The sequence below is a fragment of the Pyrus communis genome, chromosome 8 (assembly GCF_963583255.1).
Source record: "Pyrus communis chromosome 8, drPyrComm1.1, whole genome shotgun sequence".
NCBI classification, from domain to species: Eukaryota; Viridiplantae; Streptophyta; class Magnoliopsida; order Rosales; family Rosaceae; genus Pyrus; species Pyrus communis.
In genome coordinates this window covers 25549980-25576024 of record NC_084810.1, presented here as the reverse complement: position 1 = coordinate 25576024, position 26045 = coordinate 25549980, and the positions used below count along the sequence as shown (strand labels likewise).

Here is a 26045-nt window from a genome sequence, read left to right as displayed (position 1 = left end):
ATCAATTGGTAACTTGATGTTTTTTTAACTGATTTTTAGTTGTGAAATCTTCAATGTCTTTCTGCCATTCTCTAATTTATTATGAAATAGACTTAAAACTCAAGTGGTAAGACACCTATTCTTGTGTTTAGTTTCCTCGCCTCTTAATAGATAAGTCGTAATTCACTATTTATTAATACAAACTATATTATTCTCTAATTTACACTAAAAAGGAGGAAAATTCTAAATTTGAAATACAGTAAATTAACCATCATGGGGTGGTCTAGTGGTCGGGGACAAATTACAGACTCGTATTTCAAACGACACGTCCTGTATTCTCTTTTTGAAGCTGATGAATCAGACGATGGTGCCCCAGGGGAGGCTAAAATGCCTTTGAGAGTCTTTTAGACTTTCAAAGAGTGAACTGTCACAACGAAGCAACCAACTAGTCCCTTTTAACAAAAGAAACACAATAAAGTCGAAGATGAAAATCCTAACCACAAAATAATCCACTACTTACAATAGTAAATCATTACTAATACTAATATTAATTTTTTTAACAGACAATAATATTTACATTAAAGGGTGAGAGAGTAGACCTCTACAATGGATTTGCCATAATAATGTGGTTCAATTTTGCCTTCGGCAATAATCAAATCTAAGACCTCTTACTTACAAGTGAAGATGAATACTACTAATCTCAAGTAATAAATGATACTAATAGCAATATTATTTACAATCTTATATGTTCATACTCTATATGCACTCAACTTCATCCTTTTATTCCTACAATTGGTCATCATTCAACAAAGCCCCACATGATGACCCTCCAAATGTCACCATTTAGGACGTCCAAATTTTGTCCATGTTTCAAAATTTACTTGTTTTCTTTCACCAAAAAGAAAGGAAAAAAAAAAAAAAAAGCATATTTGGGTTCAATGTTTTGGTTGGTATTGGAATAAAGTTGTCAACCTCCGGAAGCTCTTTTCCTTCGCAATTAAGAAAGTCCCAAAAGTAAAGAGCCGAAACATGCACACACACTACTAGTCACCACTAGCCATTTTCGATTTTACCAAGGAAACACACATCATTGCTTCTTCTTTTTTTTTTCTCTTCTCTTCTCCCACGTATACGAAAAGAGATTTTTCAATGTGCCAAAAACACGGTTTAATATATTAAATATCATAATATAATAATTTGAAATTTGAAAAAAAAAATTTTCAATCAATTAAGTCTTGTTCTCGACATACTAGAAAAATTCGCGGTAGGTTATAGACCATTTTCACAAATGCAAACTTGATTGACAATCAAAATATGTACAATTTCTTACAATAAATCAAATTTTTTATGAATTTATTTGGTGGCGCTTTTGTGTGATAAACATGATAAAACAAGTATAAATTAGGCACAAAGAGGTTTATTGGAGAAATTATATGGGTGATGTTAGTAAGAAATCAGAAACCAACAAAAGTAAAAGATCAAAACAAAGAACAAAAGATCAAACACCATTTTTGGTCTGAATTTAGCAAATATTTACTTAGAAGGATATTGTAGCAAATTTTGATTCAAACATTGCTTAGTGAGAAAAAGAATTAATATTGTAATACAATTTATTTATTTTTCTGGATATTAATAAAAAACATAATTTAGAAAAAATTAAGCTACTTAACAAGCTGGACATAATTACAATTATACTTTTTGGACATCAAACAAGTTAATAATAGGGATGTTAACACAATAATCTAGAGTATTGTGTTTTTTTGTCATATTCAATTTAAATTATCTTATTTGTAGTATGAAGATTTTCATGATGGGGATGTGAGTTAAGTAAATGTGCTTGTCTGCCACATCCAATTCAATTATCTTACTCGTAATAGGTGAACTTGATGTGCGTTAGACTAATTATCTAACTTAATATGTTACTTTGTCATATCCAATTCAAATTATCTTACTCTTAATAGAAAAAAGACTTTTACGACACAATTACATTGTCACCGTGATTTCGTACTAATGGTATAGTCTCAATAAAGAGAATGAGAGCACAATATATATTTAATTATCTTATTTTATTTTTTATGCAATTTTTTTATTTTTTATTTTTTATTTTTATCTCCTCCCTTTATCTATCTCTGTTTCTTTTTTATTTTCCGAATTTTCCTGTAATTTCCTGCCCCCTCTATATATGCCACACTCTAGCTTCTTTCTCAGTTATTCATTTCTTCTCCAATTCTCTGCTTCCCTTTCTGTCTCTGTGCGATCCTCATCAAAACCCTAATCTTGATCGCGAAGAAGCTCAAATTTCCTCTGATCACTCTCAAAAAATCGAAGTTTGACGATCCGATCGCCGTCAAACCGCCCCTACAAAACGTTCCTCACTTCAATTTTAGTTGCCGCAGAATTTTAATTTCCCCAATTCAGTCTCTGCTCTTCGATCAATTCTTGGTTTGTTAGTGATTGATCGGGTACCAATTCAAGGCGGTTCTCAATCGTGCAATGCTTTCAGTTCCAATATGAAGTTAAAGAGGAGGGCGGTTGAAGTGGTCAGTATATTTCACCTGTGGAATCGATTAGATTCTTTTATGCATACATGCGCATAATATATATATATATATATGTATGTATGTATGTATGTATGTGTGTACATGATTAAAGTACTGGGTTTTCCCTATGTTTTGATTTCGAGAAGTTGATGGTTTTGGGTTATGTTCTTTTTCTCCTTTTTCTCATTTCCCAGTGAGTGGCACTTTTGTATGCAATTGCTTATATAATTCGTTTTGGGCGTTTATCAATTTGATGTTTTCTTTGGTTGTTTAACTAGGGACTGATACAAGATAAGAAAGTTTAAATTTTTTTACCTATTTATTGAATTGTTTATATAATTCGGAGTACGAAAATGCAGACATATTCAGCTTATGAAGTGAGATTTTTGCATGAGGATTGCAACCAATACTAGGAAGATCTTAGAGATATGATTGTACATGTTTCATGACCAACCCAGTTGACTAGAATAGTTTCATTATTGTTTCTTAGTTCAAAGAGTTATTTTCTCCATCGAATGTCTATATGACTTTATATGTTTTTGTTGAAATTGCTAATATTGAGAGAGAGAAGAAGAGGAGGTGGCAGGGGGTTTGGTCGGTCCGTCAGTCTGTTTATCAGTGTGTTAACGTTCATGGAGCAAATGTCATGCATGACAGATTATTTTGTCGAAAAAGAAGTTTTAATCTTTTTATAAGGAGGCAATATCTAAATGGAACAAGATTAATTGGTTTTGACATTTATGCTTTAATATTTTGTAGAAAATGTGTGGAAACTGGATAATTGTTACAGCAAGGTGAAGTTCGGAGTTCGTCGTTTTCTTTAAGACTTTCGCTATGCATTAAAATATGTGTGAAGTTAGGAGTTCGTTGTTTTCTTTAAGACTTTTGCTATGCATTAAAATATGTGGGACTTAGATGCATGAATTGTTTTCAAGTTATAAATTTAGTACATTCACATCACACAGATTAAAATTTTGCTCAAACAGATACTGTGCTTAGCTAAAAGTGTGAGATGAATTGGTGAGTGCGTGAATGATCTTAGTTCCTTATATGCATCCCTTTGACGACGTCACTCTTAAGATTTTCAGTAATTAAATTTTATTAAGTGAACGTAACCATATTATGTTAAGGTTCATTAAGGTCAATCCAAGCCACCTCAATCCTTTCTTTAAAGGTACCAGACAAGTGTGGCACTGTTAACAACATTTTAACTTGTGTGCTTCTTGAAACTTTTTGACATTAGTTTCAATGTTGTTTATTTCCTGTTGGTAGCATGGTGACTTCTAACAAAGTGATAGGGGGTAATGTGTGTTAAAACAAATTATCTCTAGGATATGGTCTTGTTTGCACTATGTTGTGTGTACCCTTCTCATTGTTTGCACACCTTGTACATCCCTTATTGCACTTGAAGAACTTATTGTTTACAAATAAGTCATCTATTTCTTGTTTATTTGTTGTCTCTGTGGTACATGGGTACTAATTTTATATAAAAGCAATTTGGCGAGTCTGCAAAGTACTAACAACTATTTGTACTTTTTTTTGGTCTTGTTTTGTTTCAGCCCCCAAAAATTAGATCCTTCATCAATAGGGTCACTGCTGTTCCCTCTGAGAATATAGAGGAACCTCTGAAAGGTTTCATCTGGGAGTTCGATAAGGTGATTTTATTACCTTTAACTGTTACATTAATACAGTTATTTACATGCAATATGATTTATATGCTTTTATTTCTGGTGCAGGGAGATTTCCATCATTGGGTTGATCTTTTCAACCATTTTGATTCATTTTTTGAGAAGCACATAAAATCCAGGAAGGATTTGCAGGTTGATGATAATTTTCTAGACACTGATCCTCCTTTTCCGAGAGAAGCTGTTCTTCAAGTTCTCCGTGTAATAAGGATAATTTTGGAGAATTGCACAAATAAGCACTTCTACAGTTCTTATGAGGTAAAATTTCCATCATTCACCTCTCCGTCGTTGTTGCGTAATTTTCAGTTGTTTATTATTAGTTAGTTTTTATTCCTTCTAGATATACAATTATACCATTATTGCTTTTTGGGGTATTGTATATGGGATGAAGGCTTATTTTTAGCTGGGTTGTGATAATTAACAACTCTGATTATTGTGCATTTGATTGTGTTAATTTTTTTTCTTTACATCAGTCAATTTCATTTATTTTCAATTCCTCCTTTTCCCATTCATTAGTTTTATGTCTTTGTTTCATATGTTATTGCAGCAGCATCTTTCATCTCTGCTTGCTTGCACTGATGCGGATGTGGTTGAGGGTTGCCTGCAGACATTGGCTGCATTTTTAAAGAAAACAGTTGGAAAGTATTCCATTAGAGATGCTGCACTAAATTCAAAGTTATTCGCTCTTGCACAAGGTTGGGGGGGAAAAGAAGAGGGTCTTGGATTAATTGCTAGTGTAATACAGAATGATTGTGACCCTGTTGCTTACAAGTTAGGCTGCACCCTTCATCTTGAGTTCTATGCATCAAATGATTCAACAGGTGACATCCCTGCCAACCAAGGTTTACAAATCATTCACTTACCTAACATCAATACTCATCCAGAGACGGATCTTGAGCTTTTGTGTAAGTTAATTGCCGAGTACAAAGTACCCTCTAGCTTAAGATTTTCTTTATTGACAAGATTGCGGTTTGCAAGGGCTTTTGGCTCTGTAGCTACTCGGCAGCAGTATGCATGCATCCGCTTGTATGCCTTCATAGTTCTTGTTCAAGCAAATAGTGATGCTGACGACCTTGTTTCTTTCTTCAACACTGAACCTGAGTTTATCAATGAATTAGTGTCGTTGTTGAGCTTTGAGGATGTGGTTCCTGAGAAAATTCGAATTCTCTGTCTTCTTTCACTGGTTGCTCTTTGTCAAGATCGATCCCGGCAGCCTACTGTTTTGACTGCTGTCACATCTGGTGGGCATCGTGGTATCCTGTCCAGTCTCATGCAGAAGGCCATTGATTTTGTCACCAGAGATACGTCAAAGTGGTCTGTTGTTTTTGCTGACGCTCTATTATCTCTTGTCACAGTTTTGGTGTCATCATCATCAGGTTGTTCAGCCATGCGTGAAGCTGGTTTTATTCCCACCCTTCTGCCTTTGCTTAAAGATACAAACCCGCAACACCTTCATTTGGTCAGCACATCTGTGCACATTTTAGAAGCTTTTATGGATTACAGTAATCCTGCTGCTGCATTGTTTCGGGATTTGGGTGGTTTAGACGATACAATCTCTCGCCTACAGGTGGAAGTGTCTCATGTAGAAAATGGCTCAAAGCATGAAGATGATGATTCTGACATCATTGGGAGTAGTGCACAAGTAGCTGTAGGAACTTCTACAGAGCTAGACAGCATGCAGCCTTTGTATTCAGAACCACTGGTTTCATATCACAGACGATTGCTTATGAAAGCTCTATTGCGTGCTATATCCCTGGGGACTTATGCCCCTGGAAGTACTGCTCATGTTTATGGCTCAGAGGAGAGTCTATTGCCACAATGCTTATGCATAATATTTAAAAGGGCAAAGGATTTTGGTGGTGGGGTATTCTCACTTGCGGCAACTGTCATGAGTGATCTAATACACAAAGATCCTACCTGTTTTCCAGTTTTAGATGCAGCAGGCCTTCCTTCTGCCTTCTTGGATGCTATAATGGATGGTGTTCTTTGCTCTGCAGAAGCCATTACATGCATACCACAGTGTCTAGATGCCCTATGTTTAAATACTACTAATGGTCTTCAGGCTGTGAAAGATTGCAATGCTTTGAGGTGCTTTGTGAAGATATTTACTTCAAGAACTTATCTGAAGGCCCTGACCAGTGACACACCAGGTTCGTTATCTAGTGGATTGGATGAGTTAATGCGCCACGCTTCCTCATTGCGTGGGCCTGGAGTGGATATGCTGATTGAGATCTTAAATGCCATTTCAAAAATTGGACATGGGGTTGATGCTTCATACATGTCAATTGATCCTTTGGGCTCTTCTACTCCTGTTCCCATGGAAACAGATGGAGAAGAGAGGAATTTGGTCATGTCTGATAATGGGGAATCATCCAAAACGGAAAGTTCAGAGCAGACTGTGGAGCCACCTTCTGATTCTTCAGTGGGGAATGTTGAAATATTTCTTCCTGACTGTGTGAGCAATGTTGCTCGTCTTCTTGAAACAATACTTCAGAATGGTGACACATGTCGTATATTTGTGGAGAAGAAGGGGGTTGAAGCTGTCCTGCAGTTATTTACCTTGCCCTTGATGCCTCCTTCTGTTTCAGTTGGCCAGAGTATTTCTGTCGCATTTAAGAACTTCTCACCACAACATTCTGCTTCTTTGGCTCGGGCAGTATGTTCATTCTTGAGAGAGCATCTGAAATCAACAAATGAACTTTTAGTTTCAGTTGGAGGGACTCAACTTGCTTTGGTGGAATCTGCGAAGCAAACTCAAGTTTTAAGACATCTTTCCAGTCTTGAAGCTATTCTGTCTCTGTCTAATGTTCTGTTGAAAGGGACGACTACTGTGGTGTCTGAACTGGGTGCAGCAGTTGCTGATGTATTGAAAGATCTCGGGAGCACCTACCGGGAAATAATTTGGCAAATCTCCCTGTGCAATGATGTCAAGTCAGATGAGAAGACCAATGCTGAACAAGAACCAGAGAGTGCTGAGGCAGCTCCGACTAATGCTTCTGGAAGGGAGAGTGATGATGATGCTAATATTCCAATGGTGAGATATATGAACCCAGTTTCTATCAGGAATCAGCCCTTGTGGGGTGGAGAACGCGAGTTTCTATCAGTTGTTCGCTCTGGTGAAGGTTTGCACCGTCGTAGTCGTAATGGTTTTACACGCATAAGGGGTGGAAGGACAGGCCGGCATTTGGAGGCTTTAAATGTTGATTCTGAATCTTCCTCAACAGTATCAGAGACATCTACTTCCCAAGATTTGAAAAAGAGAAGTCCTGATGTTCTTGTGATAGAAATCCTCAACAAGCTGGCTTCCACACTGCGTTCCTTCTTCACAGCTCTTGTCAAGGGATTCACATCACCAAATCGGCGTAGAGTTGACTCTGGGTCGTTGAGTTTGGTTTCCAAGACTCTTGGAACTGCCCTAGCTAAAATATTTCTCGAGTCTCTTAGCTTCTCTGGGCATTCTACATCAACTGGGCTCGATACATCACTGTCAGTCAAGTGTCGATATCTTGGCAAAGTTGTCGATGATATGGTATCGCTTACATTTGACAGCAGGCGACGTACTTGTTATACTGCAACAGTAAATAATTTCTATGTCCATGGTACTTTTAAGGAGCTGCTTACAACATTTGAAGCTACTAGTCAGTTGTTGTGGACACTACCATACTCCGTGTCAACGTCAGGTATTGATCCTGAAAGGACAGGTGAAGGAAGTAAACTGTCCCACAGTTCGTGGCTGCTTGATACTTTACAGAGCTATTGCCGTGTGCTCGAGTATTTTGTTAATTCTTCTTTACTCTTATCCACAACCTCTGCTTCTCAAGCACAGTTGCTTGTTCAGCAGCCAGTTGCAGTTGGTTTGTCAATTGGGCTTTTCCCTGTGCCAAGGGACCCAGAAGTTTTTATTCGTATGCTGCAGTCTCAAGTTCTTGATGTGATACTTCCTGTCTGGAACCACCCTATGTTTCCAAATTGTAGTCCAGATTTCATTGCTTCTATTGTCTCGCTTGTCATGCATGTATATTCTGGTGTTGGAGATGTGAAGCAGAATCGCAGTGGCATTGCTGGAAGTACAAACCAGCGATTGACCCCACCACTTGATGAAAATACTATTACCACCATTGTTGAGATGGGTTTTCCAAGGGCTAGGGCAGAGGAAGCTCTTAGGCGGGTGGAAACAAATAGCGTTGAAATGGCCATGGAGTGGCTCTTTAGTCATCCTGAGGATCCTGTGCAGGATGATGATGAACTGGCTCGAGCACTTGCTCTTTCACTGGGAAATTCGTCAGATGCATCTAAAGCTGAGAGTGTTGAAAAGTCTGTTGATGTGCTGGCAGAAGAGGGTTGTGTGAAAGCTCCTCCTGTTGATGATGTCCTTGCAGCGTCGGTTAAATTACTTCAAAGTAATGATACCATGGCATTCCCTTTGACAGATTTGCTTGTGACACTTAGCAACCAGAACAAAGGGGAAGACCGTCCAAGAGTTGTATCTTATCTTACTCAGCAGCTAAAGAATTGTCCATTGGATTTTTCTAATGATACCAGTGCGTTGAGTATGGTGTCGCATGTTATTGCATTACTTCTTTCTGAGGATGGAAGCACAAGGGAAGTCGCTGCACAGTATGGTATTGTGACTACTGCAACAGATATCTTGATGAACTTTAAGGGCAAAGATGAGTCAGGCAATGAGCTTCTTGTCCCAAAATGTATCAGTGCTCTACTGCTTATTTTGGATAACATGTTGCAATCAAGGTCCAGAATTTCTGAAAAGGTTGAAGATACTCAGACAGGGCCTTTACCTGAATTATCTGGAGAGCGTGTGTCAATCCCTGCATCAGATACAGAGAAAAAACAGCTTATGGATGCCTATGAAAAGGATTCTGCCACAGCATTTGAGAAAGTATTGGGGAAATCTACCGGTTATTTGACTATGGAAGAGAGTCATAAAGTGCTAGCAGTTGCTTGTGACTTGATAAAGCAGCATGTCCCAGCAATGATCATGCAGGCTGTTTTACAATTATGTGCACGCTTGACAAAAACTCATGCTCTAGCTTTACAATTCCTTGAAAATGGAGGCTTGGCAGCTCTATTTGGCCTTCCAAGAAGTTGTTTTTTCCCGGGATATGATACTGTTGCATCTGCTATTGTTCGCCATCTCCTTGAAGATCCACAAACACTGCAAACAGCAATGGAATTGGAGATTCGCCAAGCCCTGAGTGGAAACAGGCATGGTGGGCGCACTTCTGCACGAACATTCTTGACATCAATGGCACCTGTAATCTCTAGAGATCCAGTAGTTTTTATGAAAGCTGCTTCTGCAGTTTGTCAGTTGGAGACATCAGGAGGTAGAACCTTTGTTCTGTTATTGAAGGAAAAAGAGAAGGAAAAGGAAAAATCTAAAGCAGTAGGTGATGAGGCTGGATTATCTTCCAATGAGTGTGTACGGATTTCTGAAAATAAGATACATGATGGATCTGGTAAATGTGCAAAAAGTCACAAGAAGATCCCTGCCAATCTCACTCAAGTGATAGATCAGCTTCTTGAAATAGTCTTCAAATACCATTTCCCAAATAGCCAGGAAGACTATTCGAATAACCCATCCGCTATGGAAGTAGATGAACCCACTATGAAGGTGAAGGGTAAATCAAAGGTTGACGAGACAAGGAAAGTGGAGTCAGAATCTGAAAGATCTGCAGGGTTGGCTAAAGTTACCTTTGTTCTCAAATTACTGAGTGATATCCTTCTTATGTATGTACATGCAGTTGGGGTTATACTTAAACGGGATTTAGAAATGACTCAGTTGCGGGGATCTAATCAAACAGATGGTCTTGGACATGGTGGTATACTTCACCATGTAACTCATCGATTGCTTCCACTCACCATTGATAAATCTGCTGGACCTGATGAATGGAGAGACAAACTGTCCGAAAAAGCTTCTTGGTTCCTGGTAGTTCTGTGTGGTCGTTCCAGTGAAGGGCGCAGACGAGTAATTAGTGAACTTGTAAAGGCTTTATCCTCGTTTTCGAATTTGGGATGTACTTCCACCAAGAGCATCTTATTACCGGATAAAAGCGTTTATGCTTTTGTTGATTTGGTGTATTCAATTTTGTCTAAAAATTCATCATCCAGCAACTTACCTGGTTCTGGGTTTTCACCAGACATAGCAAAAAGCATGATAGATGGGGGAATGATTCAGTGTCTGACTGGTATCCTCCGGGTGATTGACTTAGACCATCCTGATGCTCCCAAAACTGTGAATTTGATACTCAAGACGTTAGAAAGCCTAACAAGGGCTGCTAATGCTAGTGAGCAATACTTTAAATCTGATGAGACGGGCAAGAAAAAATCCACAGGGTTGAATGGAAGATCTGATGATCAGGTAACTGCCCCATCAGCTGATACTACTGTGGGGGATAATCAGAATGCAAGCAGTGAACAGGGTGTGAGAGACGTCATACAGGTTGTTCAAGGGGATCAAGGAACTTCTGAAAGTGAAGGTAATCCTGATGCAAATCCGAACCAGTTGGTGGAACTAGATATGAGGATAGAAGTTGAAGGACCAATAGCTTCTAATCCACCGATGGAGCTTGGGATGGATTTCATGCGTGAGGGGATGGATGAAGGTAATGTACTACACAACACTGATCAAATTGAGATGTCTTTTCGTGTTGAGAATAGGGCAGATGATGACATGGCTGATTTAGAAAACGACATGGGTGATGATGGTGAGGATGACGATGAGGGAGAGGACATGGCTGATTTAGAAAATGACATGGGTGATGATGGTGAGGATGATGAGGATGATGATGAGGGAGAGGATGAGGATGAGGATATAGCAGAGGACGGTGGTGGCATGATGTCACTTGCTGATACTGATGTGGAAGACCATGATGATACCGGCTTGGGAGATGGTTACAATGATGGGATGATTGATGAAGATGATGATGATTTTCATGAGAATCGTGTCATAGAAGTGAGATGGAGAGAAGCCCTTGATGGGCTTGATCATTTGCAGGTACTTGGACAACCTGGAGCTGGAAGTGGTCTCATTGATGTTGCTGCTGAACCTTTTGAAGGTGTTAATGTGGATGACTTGTTTGCTCTGAGAGGGCCGATAGGTTTTGATCGCCGCCGTCAGACAAGTAGGTCTTCCTTTGAGCGATCTGGTGCAGAAGCAAATGGATTTCAACATCCTCTCCTTTTAAGACCATCCCAGTCTGGGGATTTGGTCTCAATGTGGTCAGCAGGTGGAAATTCATCCAGGGATTTAGAAGCTCTGTCATCAGGGAGCTTTGATGTTGCTCATTTCTACATGTTTGATGCTCCTGTTCTACCTTATGATCACGTACCAAGCAATCTTTTTGGTGACCGGTTGAGTGGTGCAGCACCCCCACCGTTGACTGATTATTCAGTAGGTATGGACTCATTGCAGTTATCGGGGCGAAGAGGGCCAGGTGATGGTCGATGGACTGATGATGGCCAGCCTCAAGCAGGTCCTCAAGCTGCTGCTATTGCACAAGCAGTGGAGGAACACTTTATATCGCAATTACGCAGTCTTGCTCCAGCTGATATCCCTGCTGAACGACAGTCCCAGAACTCAGGAGTGCAGGAGAAACAGCCAGATCTCCCTCCTTTAAGTGATAGTCAAGTAGCAGGGGAGCGCAATGACAGCCATGAAAGAAACGAAGATCAGCGTCAAGACGGGGTTGATGAAACAACACATCAAGTTAACTCAAGTTCTGAAACTGCTCCCTGTCAAGAACAAGTCAATCCAGAATCTATAGTCGAAGGTGCAGGGGAGTTCTTACAGGTACCTGAACCAATGTCAATTATGCCACCTTCAACCAACAGTACACCAAGTGATAGCATGGACATTGGTGATGGAAATGGTGCTGCTGGTGAGCAAGTAGGGTCGGTGGCAGGTTCTGTCAACTCGTCTGCAGAAATAAGTGCTGGTTTACAATGTGAACGGGGTTCTGTGCCTTCTAATCCCCATGATGTTACTGTGGAGGCTGTGGGTTATGATAGATCCTCAAGAGCAGAGGGTCAGGTTGGTAATGTGTCGGCAAGTTTGGGTTTCAATGTGCCTAATCCAGGTGATTCTCATACTTCTTTGGTGCCAACAAATATTGACATTGATATGAATTACATTGGTGAAATAAATGAAATTGGCCATCCCATGCCTACTTTTGAAAATCGTACAGATGAACCATCAAGGGAAAACACAACTGTTGCTCCAGAAGCTAATCAGGCTGAACAAGATTTGAATAATGAGGCCGCTGGTGCTAATGCAATTGATCCGACCTTCTTGGAGGCTTTACCTGAATATTTGAGGGCCGAAGTTCTTGCTTCGCAACAAGCTCAGCCAGTTCAACCTCCATCTTCTGCGCCACCTTCTGCAGATGACATTGATCCTGAGTTTTTAGCAGCCCTTCCTCCAGATATCCAAGCAGAAGTTTTGGCTCAACAAAGAGAACAAAGGGTTGCACATCAGGCTGAGGGACAACCAGTTGACATGGACAACGCTTCAATAATTGCTACTTTTCCTGCTGATTTACGTGAAGAGGTTTTCATCTGGAACTGCATCTTTCATGACCTTGATTGTAATGATTATTTGTCTTGCATATGTAATTTTTCTCTTGGTCCAGGTACTTTTAACTTCTTCAGAAGCAGTTCTGTCTGGATTGCCTTCTCCATTGCTCGTTGAAGCCCAAATGCTAAGAGACCGAGCAATGAGTCATTATCAGGCTCGCAGCCTTTTTGGAACCAGCCAGAGGCTAAATAACCGGAGAAATGGATTGGGTTATGATCGGCAGATGGTAATGGACAGAGGTGTTGGAGTCACAATTGGCCGGAGGGCAGTTTCTGCTCTTGCAGACAGCTTAAAGGTTAAGGAAATCGAAGGAGAGCCACTTCTGGATGCCGATGAATTGAAAGCTTTAATTAGGCTATTACGATTAGCGCAGGTAAATTCATAGTCCAATTAATGGTAATTGGACTGTTTATAACTGGTTATGAAAGTTTTATGTTTCGTTGAAATATGAATTTTAGGTTTTCTTTTAAAAAAATCCATATATGGTTAGAAAGTTTGGAGGTTTGAACAAATTTATGTGTACTATTCAAGTGTTAAAGCTCCTGTTGATGGAAATAATAATGTGTAAAAAACGTCATATGAAGAATTTTCGGTTGGCTGAAGAGTAGAAAACCAAGTGGGTTATATTTTCTCAATTTGTGCTTTAAAAGACCTCAAAATAACACATTATTTGAAAATCGCATGTACACATACATGTACTACATACTGTCACATAAAATCATTCATTAAATGACTATCTTCTGCTAACATGATCCATTTATTTTTTTGTGTGTGGTTAGCCACTTGGCAAAGGACTCTTGCAGAGGCTCTTGTTGAACTTATGTACCCATAGCGTTACACGAGCAATCTTAGTTCGTCATTTGCTTGATATGATCAAATCTGAGGCTGAGGGCTCAGTCGGTGGATTAGCAGCTATTAATGCCCAAAGGCTTTACGGTTGCAATTCAAATGTTGTTTATGGGCGATCACAGTTGTTAGATGGTAAGTCATCTGACGCTCCAACAGTTATCTGCAGTACATTTGTTTCTTCTATTTATGGACTAACAATTTGTTTGCTTTATATTCATTTTCAATAGGTCTTCCTCCCTTGGTGCTACGTCGAATTCTTGAGATCTTGACTTATTTGGCCACAAATCATTCTGCTGTGGCAAATATGTTATTTTTCTTTGATTTCTCTGGTGTTCCTGAGTCATTAAGCCCTATCCGTATGGAAACCAAGAAGGACAAAGGCAAGGAGAAAATTGGAGAAGGAGGATCTTCATCAAAACCGTCTGGAAACACCCAGGATGCGGACATTCCCCTGATATTGTTCCTGAAGCTCCTGGACCGACCTCATTATGGCACTGCTGATCTTGAGCAGGTACTACCTACTCTATGGTTAACCAGTTTAAAATGACCTCGTGGAGAGATTAGTTGCTGTTTGTCTATTCATTTAAAAGTGTAGTGTGTAAAATCCCTTGGTAGTTGTTAGGTATCCACATATTCAGTACTTCGACTATACGTGAGAGCTTATATGAATTTAAGATTGGAGTAATTCAATTGTTTGTAATGTCTGACTTGTTAACCATTCTGGACAAAGGCTAGTACCTGCTCCATAATTTTATTTCTCTCCTTAAAAATTAAGAAAAAAACTAAGTATATGGTAGAGAACGTGCGTATTGCTTGCCGTATCTCCTAGTTGTACATATGGAGTCATAATCTTGATTATTTTATTGCTGACGCATGTCCTACAGCATGATCCTTTCAAAAAATTTATAATTCAGCACCATCTCATGTTTTTATGTTTTTGTTTTTGTGTGCTACAGGTGATGGGCCTGCTTCAGGTTGTTGTGTATAATTCAGCTTCAAAATTAGAGGGCCAGTCTCAATCTGAGAAGGCAGATAAGCCTGTTGGTGAAGCTTCAGGAGATGGTCAAAAGGTTCCTCCTTTGGAATCAGAATCTAATCAGGGAGAGAAGCCTGTTAGTGGTGAATCATCAACTTCAGATGTAAAGAGGAGTACGGATACATATAATGTTTTCTTGAAGCTACCAGGATCTGATCTACACAATCTTTGCAGCCTTCTTGGTCGTGAGGGGTATTATTAGCTCACTAATTCTTATATGTTCATTCTTTGAACGTAGATGCAGTATTTGTCAGATTAACTACTCTCTTCTTTGTGCTACTATATGAACTGTGTTTTTATGAGTGTCTAATCTGAGTCCATTTACTTGATTAGGCTTTCAGATAAACTTTATATGCTTGCTGGTGAGGTCTTGAAGAAGTTGGCCTCAGTTGCAGCACCCCATCGAAAACTATTTGTCTCAGCGCTGTCAGAACTGGCTCATCGTTTGAGTGCCTCAGCTGTTGGTGAGCTTGTCACTCTCCGGAACACACATATGCTGGGTTTGAGTGCTGGATCAATGGCTGGGTTAGCAATCTTACGTGTATTACAAGCACTTTGCTCTCTCACTTCACCTAGGGCTGGTGAGAATTCAGGATTGGAGAATGATGCGGAGCAGGAGGAGCATGCCATCATGTGGAAGCTAAATGTTGCACTTGAGCCACTGTGGCTAGAATTAAGCAACTGTATAAGTGCGACTGAAACAGCACTGGGTCAGAGTTCTTTTTGTCGAACCATGTCTATAGTAAATACTGGGGACCATGCACAGGGTTCTTCTTCGTCTCCTCTCCCTCCTGGAACCCAGAGACTCCTGCCTTTTATGGAGGCCTTTTTTGTTCTGTGTGAAAAGCTACAAGAGAACCTCTCTACTATGCTGCAAGACCAGGCGAATGTGACTGCAAGAGAAGTCAAAGAGTCCTCTGGAAACTCAGATCCTTCAACTACCAAGTGCCACAGTTGTGGGGATTCTCAGAGAAAGCTTGATGGTGCTATTACATTTACAAAGTTCGCTGAGAAGCATCGCCGGCTTTTAAATGCTTTTATCAGACAGAATCCAGGTTTGTTGGAGAAATCCCTTACTATGATGCTGAAGGCACCAAGGCTAATTGATTTTGATAACAAAAGAGCGTATTTCCGGTCAAGAATTAGGCAGCAGCATGAGCAACATCTCTCTGGTCCTCTGAGAATAAGTGTTCGGCGGGCTTACGTTTTGGAGGATTCTTATAATCAGTTGCGCATGCGGCCTACTCTGGACATGAAGGGACGATTAAATGTCCAATTCCAAGGGGAAGAGGGTATTGATGCTGGAGGTCTGACACGAGAGTGGTATCAATTACTGTCAAGGGTCATATTCGACAAGGGGGCATTGCTTTTCACCACCGTAGGAAACAATGCAACTTTCCAGCCAAACCCTAATTCTGTCTACCAGACAGAACATCTGTCTTATTTTAAATTTGTGGGCCGTGTGGTAATTCTTCTGGACTATTATCGACTTTTTGAAACTGGCTTTATAAGCTTCTTCCGTCTGTGTTAGATTTTTCTTTAACTTTTGCTGCTGTGATAATTTATTCAGGTTGCAAAGGCACTTTTTGATGGGCAACTTTTGGATGTTTATTTCACTCGATCCTTCTATAAGCATATACTCGGTGTAAAGGTGACTTACCATGATATAGAGGCTGTGGATCCTGATTACTACAAGAATTTAAAGTGGATGTTAGAGGTTAGCGTGCTTTTGATCACACTCTGATTTTTAAGAGTTCAAGGTTGGATTGGAATGGGTTTCGTTGTAGGTTTTTATATCTTTTTAACTGATCTAAAATGTGTCATATTCGTTTTTCTGAAATTCTGTTTCTGCAGGATTAAGACTCGGTTCCTCTATTGCGTATGTTTCTTTAATTTGATTTTTTTTCTCGTGTCCAGAATGATGTGAGTGATATTCCTGACCTGACGTTTAGCATGGATGCGGATGAAGAAAAGCATATCCTTTATGAGAAAAACGAGGTATTTGAATTTATATGTAACCTTTTAGTTCTGTTCTTTATTTTTGAAAGCTTTTGGGTTTTCACGTAGTGTTATTGTAAAGTCTTACTTAAATGCCAATCTGATTTTCATTCAATGTTATAACATTAAATTGAGCTCATGGGTTTGCCTAATGTTGTACTTGTTTGTTATGTTTTCCTTTCTTTCTACCTTCTTGAAAAGGTTACTGATTATGAGCTGAAACCTGGAGGAAGAAATATTCGGGTTACAGAAGAGACGAAGCACGAGTATGTTGACCTTGTAGCTGAACATATCTTGACAAATGCTATCCGACCTCAAATTACTTCCTTCCTGAAGGGGTTTGAGGAATTGGTCCCGCGAGAGCTTATCTCTATTTTCAATGACAAGGAGCTTGAGCTACTTATCAGTGGTCTTCCAGAGATAGATTGTGAGTTGCATTTAAAATGAGCTTATTACATAGTTGATATGGTCTTTTGTTTCTCTTGTGATATCTGAATGGTGGCATTGTCCTTACAGTGGCTGATTTGAAGGCCAATACCGAGTACACTGGCTACACATCATCATCTGATGTTGTTAAATGGTTCTGGGACGTGGTTGAAAGTTTCGACAAGGAGGACATGGCAAGACTACTGCAATTTGTGACTGGAACATCAAAGGTAACTGTTTGTACTACAAAAGAAATATGAAAATAGTATATATACTTCTCCATATCCGCTGGTTCACGACTAAAAGGGATTTTGTATGTGCTTTTGTACTTTCTGAGTGTATGCAACCCCTCTTTTCCCTTGTCCCATCCCTTTTTCCCAACAACCCAACCCCTCCCTTTATAATGTTCATAACTTCTTTCACAGGGTCCATTGGAAGTGTGACCTACGTTGATTTTACCTTGATATCATTTGTCAATTTCATTTCCTTTTTTTCACAGGGTCCGTTGGAAGTGTGACTTGCGTTGATTTTACCTTGATATCATTTGTCAATTTCATTTCCTGTGAACATGGTTTTTGACAATGCGCATGTTGTCTCATTGAACTTTGCCATTGTATAATGATTGGAGATGGCATGCGTAGCTAATGATTTAAATGTATGCTTGCAACATGATGCGTATGTGGGGGCAAATTTTGGTACTCGGTAAAACTAACATATTTGTGACTTTCAGGTTCCATTGGAAGGTTTCAGGGCTTTGCAAGGTATCTCTGGTCCTCAGAAATTTCAGATCCACAAGGCTTATGGAGCTCCTGACAGACTACCTTCTGCTCATACATGGTTAGTGTAAACATAATTTGCTTTGGCCCTGTCTTTCCAAAAATGTTAGTTTTTTTGTCCCCTTCACATTCTCGTCAAGCTTGATGTTTCTAATGTAGTTCTATGTCTTTTTCAGCTTTAACCAGCTTGACCTTCCTGAGTACACCACCAAAGAACAGCTTCACGAACGATTAATACTTGCTATTCATGAAGCTAGTGAAGGATTTGGCTTTGGTTGACAGAAAGAATCTCAGCAGATATTTCCCCAGCATTCCAGTCATCGGTCGTATAGTTAGCATGTACATGTCAGTTCGACATCTTTTTTCCTTCCTGATTTCGAAAACCTTGGTTAATCTTTTCTGAAATCAACTTAAATTGTAATTCGTTTGTTTCTCTCTTATTCTCCACCATTCTTTGCGCAGGTGAAAGAACCGGTTCTGAATTTTGTCTTCCAGAATTACAGCAACTTCTGAGGAAACCGATGATGGATTTTGTAAAGAATTCCGAAAGCGTTATCTATTGACGGGAGGCCGGCGAGCTCCTCGGTGACAATGGATTGGAATCTTAGAAATTCTTTAGCGGATTCTTTACATGTCGGAAAATTGGGGATTCGGTACAGATGGATGTGGATAGAAAATCTGTTTTGGTGTTCATATTAGATATCTGTTTTAGATTAGTCAGTTTTCACTTTCTCCTACCTGAATGTTTGGTAATAAGCCTAGGAACATATATATGTATAAGTAATTCCAGATGGTTTCTTTTGGGTTTCAATTTATTTAAAGGCCAGAAGGTGATTCCAATTTAGCTCTTCAATTTTATTTGTGCACTCGGACATGCTGACATGCCCTCTAGTTCGTGGTTCTTGCGAGAGAAACTCATCTGGCTTGGGCAGTATCCTAAGCCAAACCATGTTTTGACATTTGCTAATGACAATGCGTGATTGGCTTAGGATACTGTAACAGTTACGTCCTCGTTCTTGAAAGTCCTTGTGATTTTCCGGGTTCATAACCATTTTTCGACAATGCAGTATGCAAGGAGGAATATTTTGGCCAATTTGCCTGACTGACGTATGCACGACACCATCCATAAGCCTTTTTGCCATGATTTTCTGTAATTTTTCTTTGAATGTTCTAGAAAATTATACTTAAAAAAGCTCCACACTTGAGAATTTATTAGTTTTCACGAATGGAGCAAAAATGCTTGATTTTCCATTGACATTTGCTTTGAAATATAGAGAAAAGAAGGGATAAGAAAGGAAGGGCTCGTTCGACATTGCTTTTGGATGCTTTAGGCAACGTACAATGTCGTTAGGATTATAAAAACATTTTTTCAGTACTTTTGGGACAAGGTTCTTCGATAAGTACTTCTAAATGCTCTTCCACAAGAAATTGGATTCTTCATGAAGAAAATGGAAGCGTTGTTGCATTCTCGTTTTCACCTCTACACTTCCACGTCCACCCCACCTCAGCCGTACAATTGATCCTAATAACCAGTTTGGCACTCACCTCCTCCTACTCCACTGTGTTCCTAGAGCTATTCTTTCCGGAAACGTCGCAATGTTCGCAAAGACGAGCCAAGGGATGAGCATTACTATCTGCATTATGACAACCATGCTTTTGATTTGTACTGCAAGCTAGAATTTCCAATTGTTCCCAAGATGAACGAATTAACTCGTGTGGTTGGCATTTGGATTGGGCTGGTGTTCCTTGCAGTTGCAGATGATACACTTACTTGGGCTAACACCTTCATAATATTCAACCCATCTATGAGAAATAGGGCCGGCCTAGGCCCAGTGCTGGCAGGGCGACCGTTTGGGGTCTGCACGTGACTTATTTTGACAGAAATTTTAGCGATATTGATAAAAAGAATCATAGTTGCATATTCTGATGAGTTAAGAGATAAATAATCATAAATTTTGAATTGAAGGATCATTAATCTAATTAGGTTAAAGTTAAAAAACAATTGCCACAATTTTTTCAAATTGAAAAGAAAAATATAACAGTGTAGACATAGGAGATAAGAAAGCAATCAAAATGATAAAACAATGTGACCCCACGAAAAATAAAGAGAGAGGAAAAAGAGGAATCTAACTTTCCTTTTGGGCAGAAAGACGACGACTTCGTTATGGTCTTTCAACACCTAATTATTGCAGCAAATTGAAGAGCTCAAAAGCAGTCCAGATCTGTGGATTTTAATGATCTATGGAAACAAGTCCCTTCATCTTCATCATCATCTGAAAACTCCAACGCAGTAAGTTCCTGTTGCAACTATATATGCCAAATCCATTATTTATTTATTTAATTTTTCTTCAAGTTTGTATGTTTTTTAATTAATTAATTCATCAATAACCAGCTATATAATTTGTGCACTTTTCAGGCTTAATTATTCCATCGTTCAGTCTGGATTTGTTGTTCATAAGTGCAAACAAGTGCCCTCATGACCTGATTGACTCCCATGAAACAGCTTCTTGCTATGGATCATGTCCAATATTCGTGCAAGTTCAAGTCTTGAAACGTAGGATTGCAAGGTAATCCCAAAACTGCCCATTTATTTGTTCAACATATTAAAATTTAAGAAAAATAATGTATACTAATATATGATTTTTGCAATCATATATGGTATGTTTTATTGTGGTTTTTTACTTAAAGAGTAATGCTAGAAAAATCACATATTTATACTATATTAGTTTATCATCTCATATTTATACACTAATATAGTATAAACATGTGGTTTTTCTAGCATTACTCTTTAAGTAATAAAGCAAAATGAAACATACCATATATGTCATCTCATATTTATTTTTTATTGGAACATACAATATCAAGTTATTAGAGTACTTGGTAGTACTATATTAGGGACTGTATACCTGGCGAGATGGTTATGATGTAGACAACCTTGATCTGAATCCATCCCGTTGCCATCTCTAGTCCCAAGTTGTCACCTCTAGAAATGCTTACTAGGAGTCCATTAATTGATTATTTCACTTTTACCATGAATTTGTATATGATTGCGCAGGCATCAATAATTACTTCTCATCATTTTAATTTGTGCAGTTGTGACTATTTCTGAGCCCCAACAGATCAAGCTTCCAAATTTCCAAGAAACTAGTTTTTGACTGTTACTCTTCCCGAACGGAGTCAGATTTAACTTCCAATGTAATTTCTTACTAGTCAATTGAATAATACATTAGTTGTTTTTTCATTTTACTTGAACTACTTTTTATTCATTTGTTTCTTCACTTAATTTGTGCAGTTGTGCACCTCAATATTGCTCAAGGACGGTTCGTTCACTATTTCTTCGACTGCTTGGAGTTCTCTTCGCTCTTAATATGGCACTCGGAGAGGTTTTTCTTGCGGCGTTTCTACAGATGCTGCTCGACAGGTTGACTCGTCGCGAGTTTCTCAACTATTTTGGAAACTTCCGGGGCGTTGGAAAGAAGCTGGACAAGTGGAGGGCCACGTTATCTACAATCGCAGCGGTGCTGAGCGATGCCGAGGAAAGACAACTGACTGACCATCTTGTAAAACTGTGGCTCGATGATCTCAGAGACCTGGCTTATGATGTCGAAGACATGTTGGACAAATTTGCCACTCAAATGTTGAAGCGTATGATAGAGGGACGTGTCAGCGCGAGCAACAAGGTGCGGAACTCACTTTTCAAAATTAAATTCGATTGGGATATGAACTCAGAAATGAAGAAGATTACGGAGCAGTTGCAAGACATATCTGCACGGAAAGTTGAGTTTGGTTTGAAAGATACTGGGACATCTGCTAAGGAATCGCGAAGTCTACCAAGTTCAGACGTGTTAGATGAAAAGCTTCTTGTTGGAAGAGATGGTGACAAAGGGAAAATTATTGAATTGTTGTCAAGAAAATACGAGCATGCAGATGCTGTCAATTTTGGTGTAGTTGCTATAGTTGGCATGGCCGGAGTTGGGAAGACGACACTTGCTCAACTTGTATTCAACAACAAAGATGATGCCATGAAGGATTTTGAGCTCAAGGTCTGGGTATCTGTGTCCGATGACTTTGATGTGGTGCGAGTGACAAAGGCAATTCTTGAATCAATCACATCCCGACCCGTTCAAGTGGAGGAGTTCAGTAAAATGCAGCATGATTTGAGTGAGCAATTAAGAGGAAAAAAGTTTTTAATTGTTTTAGATGATATCTGGGACAAAGATGACTATGATCTGTACGATCTCTGGACAAGACTTCAATCCCCTTTTGGCGTCGGAGCAGGAGGAAGTAAGATAATTGTGACAACCCGTGACAGGAATGTTGCAAAGATTACGGGAGCCGCTGGAGTTCATAATTTGGAGTGTATGGCAGATGATGATTGTATGGAAATATTTGAGCGACACGCGTTCGGGGAAATTAATAACGGAAAACCAGTAAATTATGAGGTAATTCGGACGAAAATTGTTGGAAAATGTTGTGGATTACCATTAGCTGCAAGAACTCTCGGTGGTCTTTTACGTCGCCAAGAAAAAGAAGAGTGGGGAGAAATATTGGACAACAAATTATGGAATCTAGCAGATAAGAGTGGCCTTCTTCCTGTACTAAAGTTGAGCTATCACTATCTTCCATCACATTTGAAGAGGTGTTTTGCCTATTGCTCAATACTTCCAAATGACTATGAATTTGGGGAGAAGCAGCTCGTCCTTTTGTGGATGGCAGAGGGTTTGATTCAACAAAAACATGATGACAATAAACAAATGGAGGATTTGGGCCGCGACTACTTTCGAGAGCTATTAGCAAGGTCGCTGTTTCAAGAATCAAGCAAAAACAATTCACGATATGTAATGCATGACCTCGTTAATGATTTAGCACGATGGGCAGCAGGTGAAATATGTTTTAGATTGGAAGATAAGCAAGGTGATAACTTGCAAAGCACTTGCTTTCGAAGGGCTCGCCATTCGTCTTTCATTGCTGGTCGATTTGATGGAGTTATGAGATTTGAGGACTTTCCAAAAGCTGAACGTTTGCGAACATTCCTGCCACTTTCACTCTCAGATTCCAGTTGGGGCCGTAATTTGTCTCGTCAGGTTACCTTTGATTTATTGCCAAAATTGCAGTACTTGCGGGTGCTCTCTTTTAATGGCTATGGAATAACTGAGCTGCCAAACTCAATTGGTGATTTGAGATATCTACGGTATCTCGACCTTTCCTACACAGCTATAACCCGTTTGCCTAAATCAACAAGCACTCTTTACAACTTGCAAACCTTGATATTGGAAGGTTGTTATAAATTGAAGTCATTGCCTGCGGACTTGAGCAATCTAATTAAGTTGCGCCATCTCAACAACTCAGGTGCATCTTCGTTGGAAGGAATGCCTTCGCAACTAGGTCAATTGACGAATCTACAATCACTGCCTCTTTTTGTGGCGAGCGAAGGTAGTGATCAATCTGGGATAAGAGAGATAGGGCCCCTATCACAGCTCCGAGGGACATTGCGCCTCTCAAGATTGGAGAATGTGACTGATGTCGAGGATGCCAGGAGGGCCAACTTGAAATGCAAGGAGAGGCTTGATTCGTTGGTCCTAGAATGGTCTCATTCAAGCGACACAGGAGAAACTGAATCCGCTGTGCTTGACATGTTGCAGCCTCATACAAAGATCAAGGAGCTCACCATCAAGAGTTATGCCGGCAAGGAATTTTCATCATGGGTTGGAGGTTCCTTCTTCTCTAATATGGTGCTTGTGCGCTTAGAGGAATGTAACAATTGTTTATCGTTGCCCCCTCTCGGACAATTGCCTCAACTCAAAGAGCTTTATATTAGAGGAATGAATGCAGTGGAAAGTGTTGGTGCTGAGTTTTATGGCGAGCATGTCTTGGCTTTTCCGCTGTTAGAGATTCTCGAGTTTGTGGATATGCAGCATTGGAAGGTGTGGCTTCCTTTCCAACTGGATCACGGAAGTGGTGTTTTCCCTTGCCTGAAAAGGCTTTCAATTGAAAAATGTTCCAAGTTGGAAGGAAAGCTGCCAGAGAACCTCGATTTGTTAGCCGAACTTGAAATTGTTGAATGTGAGGAATTGGCGGTTTCGATTGCCAACTACAAACAACTTCGTCAATTAAATATTAAGGGTTGTAAAGTATTGGTGCATACAGATGCTAAGGTTGAGTTTGAGCTATTAGAGTCCTTGTGCCTTTCAAACATTTCGGAGGTGATGTCTCTGCAAACAGGGGAATTGTTGAGAAAGGGATTAAGCAAGGTTAGAGATTTGAAGATTAATGGATGTGAGAAGCTGACGTCGTCATTGAAGAATGAGGGTAGATTATTGCAGCGGTTGACTAGTCTTGGCCGTTTGGAAATTGAAGATAACTCTCGTCTAGTCGAAGAATTGGGAGAAGAAGCAGAGGAGTTGCTGCAATTGCAAATATTGGAGTGCAAGCTTGAATGTCTGGAGTTAAAAAAGTGCGAAAATCTTTTGAAGCTACCAAAAGGGTTAAATCAGCTGTCGTCTCTTCAAGAGCTTGGCATATACGAATGTTCATCTCTAGTTTCTTTTCCAGATGTTAGTCTGCCACCTTCTCTTAAAGACATCCAGATTACAGGATGCCATTCGTTGATATATTTTGCAAAATTCCAGATTCCCCAAAATCTCAGAAGAATAAGGATTGAAGATTGCAAAAGTTTGAAATCACTAGTAGATGAGGAGGAATGTGAACGACTGGGTTTAATAGCACCGAACGGGTTCTTCAGCGACAACACCAATCACTGCCTTGAATATATTCAGATCTGGGATTGCCAAAATCTGAAATCCTTACCGGATGGCTTATGCCACCTCAGCAATCTTCAACAGCTACGTATTTACGAATGTGGAAGTCTTGTTTCCATCCCGAGACTGAGTGGAGGGAGAAGACCCTCCAACCTGAGAGCGTTCCAGATCACCAGTTGCCAGAAATTGGAGGCGTTGCCCGAAGACATGCACAATCTCAACTCTCTTGAGGAATTGACCATCGACTACCGTGAAGGTTTGACTTTTCCTCCCAACCTCACGTGGCTTTCAATTTATAAGGTCAAGAGCTGTAAGTCATTGTGGGAGTTGGAGTTGGGGTTGCACAGACTCACCTCTCTTAGAAATTTGTCGATAAGTGGTGAAGACCCGGATACGGTGTCGTTTCCACCCGACATGGTACTGATGGAGACGCTCTTCCCCAAATCTCTCACTCACCTCTATATAGAATTCTTCCCGAATCTGAAGAAACTGAGCAGCAAGGGCTTTCAATTCCTCACCTCCCTTCAATCTCTGTGGCTCTTCAATTGTCCAAAGCTAGCATCCATTCCAAAGGAGGGTCTGCCTCCTTCACTAGAGAAACTTGACATCATTGGGTGTCCAGTGCTAAAAGAGAGATGCCAACCAGGAAAAGGACGCTACTGGCACAAAATATCCCACATCCCTTGCATAACGATAGATTGGAAGTTGATTTGAAGCTGATGGTCCAGGTATCATTTTCTCGAGGAATGTTTTAATATTAATATTATTATTATTAATAATCATGCTTATTCTTGTAAAGTAAAGTAATCCACAATATTTGGTTTGGGTCAAGGTTTTGGGGGTTGAGGAGTGGCTGCTTTGGGAGGCCTTCAATTGGCGACAACTTGGATATTTCTCGGCCGACGTTTATTCTCATGGATTCCTATATTTGCTTTTTTTCTCTTTTCTATTTTTTTTTTTTTTTTTGGGTAAACAATTGCTATGTTTGCTTAGTCCCTTTTCACTGATTTGTATTATAACTTTATAAATGTGCTACCTTTTCTCCTAAGTATGGAGTTTTTCCCATTCAGTTTTTTCCCAGCAAGATTTTAACCAGGCCACTTAAACCTGATCTTTTATTTTATTTAGATAGGTTCGGGATGTAACGGAGTGCTTGTCTATACTTTTGTTTTTGTAGTTAAGAGAATATGTAATTGCCTCGCAATCATTAGATTTGTAAACTTATTACTTGGGTGCCCTTTGCCTTGATAACAATGAGAATATATTACTGAATTCTAACAGGAAAAAGGCAGGCCACTCCCAAAATTTGGTGAATGGGACGTCAATGATCCTGCTTCGGCTGAGGGGTTTACTGTGATCTTTAACAAGGCTAGGGATGAGAAGAAGACAGGTGGAAAACCAGAGTCAC

The 26045-nt window shown here is 39.7% G+C and overlaps 2 protein-coding genes across 3 annotated transcripts; both read left to right on the top strand.

Annotated features, from left to right (window-relative positions):
• The first annotated feature begins 2177 nt into the window (after nucleotides 1–2177).
• LOC137742123 (E3 ubiquitin-protein ligase UPL1-like) lies at nucleotides 2178–18723 on the top strand. 2 transcript variants are annotated; one of them, XM_068481880.1, is made up of 17 exons: nucleotides 2178–2519; nucleotides 4079–4174; nucleotides 4256–4462; nucleotides 4755–12297; nucleotides 12406–12767; nucleotides 12850–13167; nucleotides 13574–13775; nucleotides 13871–14154; nucleotides 14600–14871; nucleotides 15013–16144; nucleotides 16250–16396; nucleotides 16597–16677; nucleotides 16879–17104; nucleotides 17194–17333; nucleotides 17834–17940; nucleotides 18056–18224; nucleotides 18342–18723. In XM_068481880.1, the coding sequence occupies exons 1-16, from the start codon at nucleotides 2490–2492 to the stop codon at nucleotides 18156–18158; spliced, it is 11250 nt and encodes a 3749-aa protein (XP_068337981.1). In that variant the 5' UTR covers nucleotides 2178–2489; the 3' UTR covers nucleotides 18159–18224; nucleotides 18342–18723. The 2 variants fall into 2 exon arrangements, with proteins under 2 accessions (XP_068337981.1, XP_068337980.1); XM_068481879.1 differs by having other exon boundaries at nucleotides 2179–2519; nucleotides 4752–12297.
• Nucleotides 18724–19975: 1252 nt separating this feature from the next.
• On the top strand, nucleotides 19976–25741 carry LOC137742122 (putative disease resistance RPP13-like protein 1). The gene is made up of 4 exons (XM_068481878.1): nucleotides 19976–20169; nucleotides 20296–20446; nucleotides 20973–21074; nucleotides 21172–25741. Exon 4 carries the CDS (start codon nucleotides 21248–21250, stop codon nucleotides 25349–25351), a length of 4104 nt encoding a protein of 1367 aa, XP_068337979.1. The 5' UTR covers nucleotides 19976–20169; nucleotides 20296–20446; nucleotides 20973–21074; nucleotides 21172–21247; the 3' UTR covers nucleotides 25352–25741.
• Nucleotides 25742–26045: the final 304 nt, after the last annotated feature.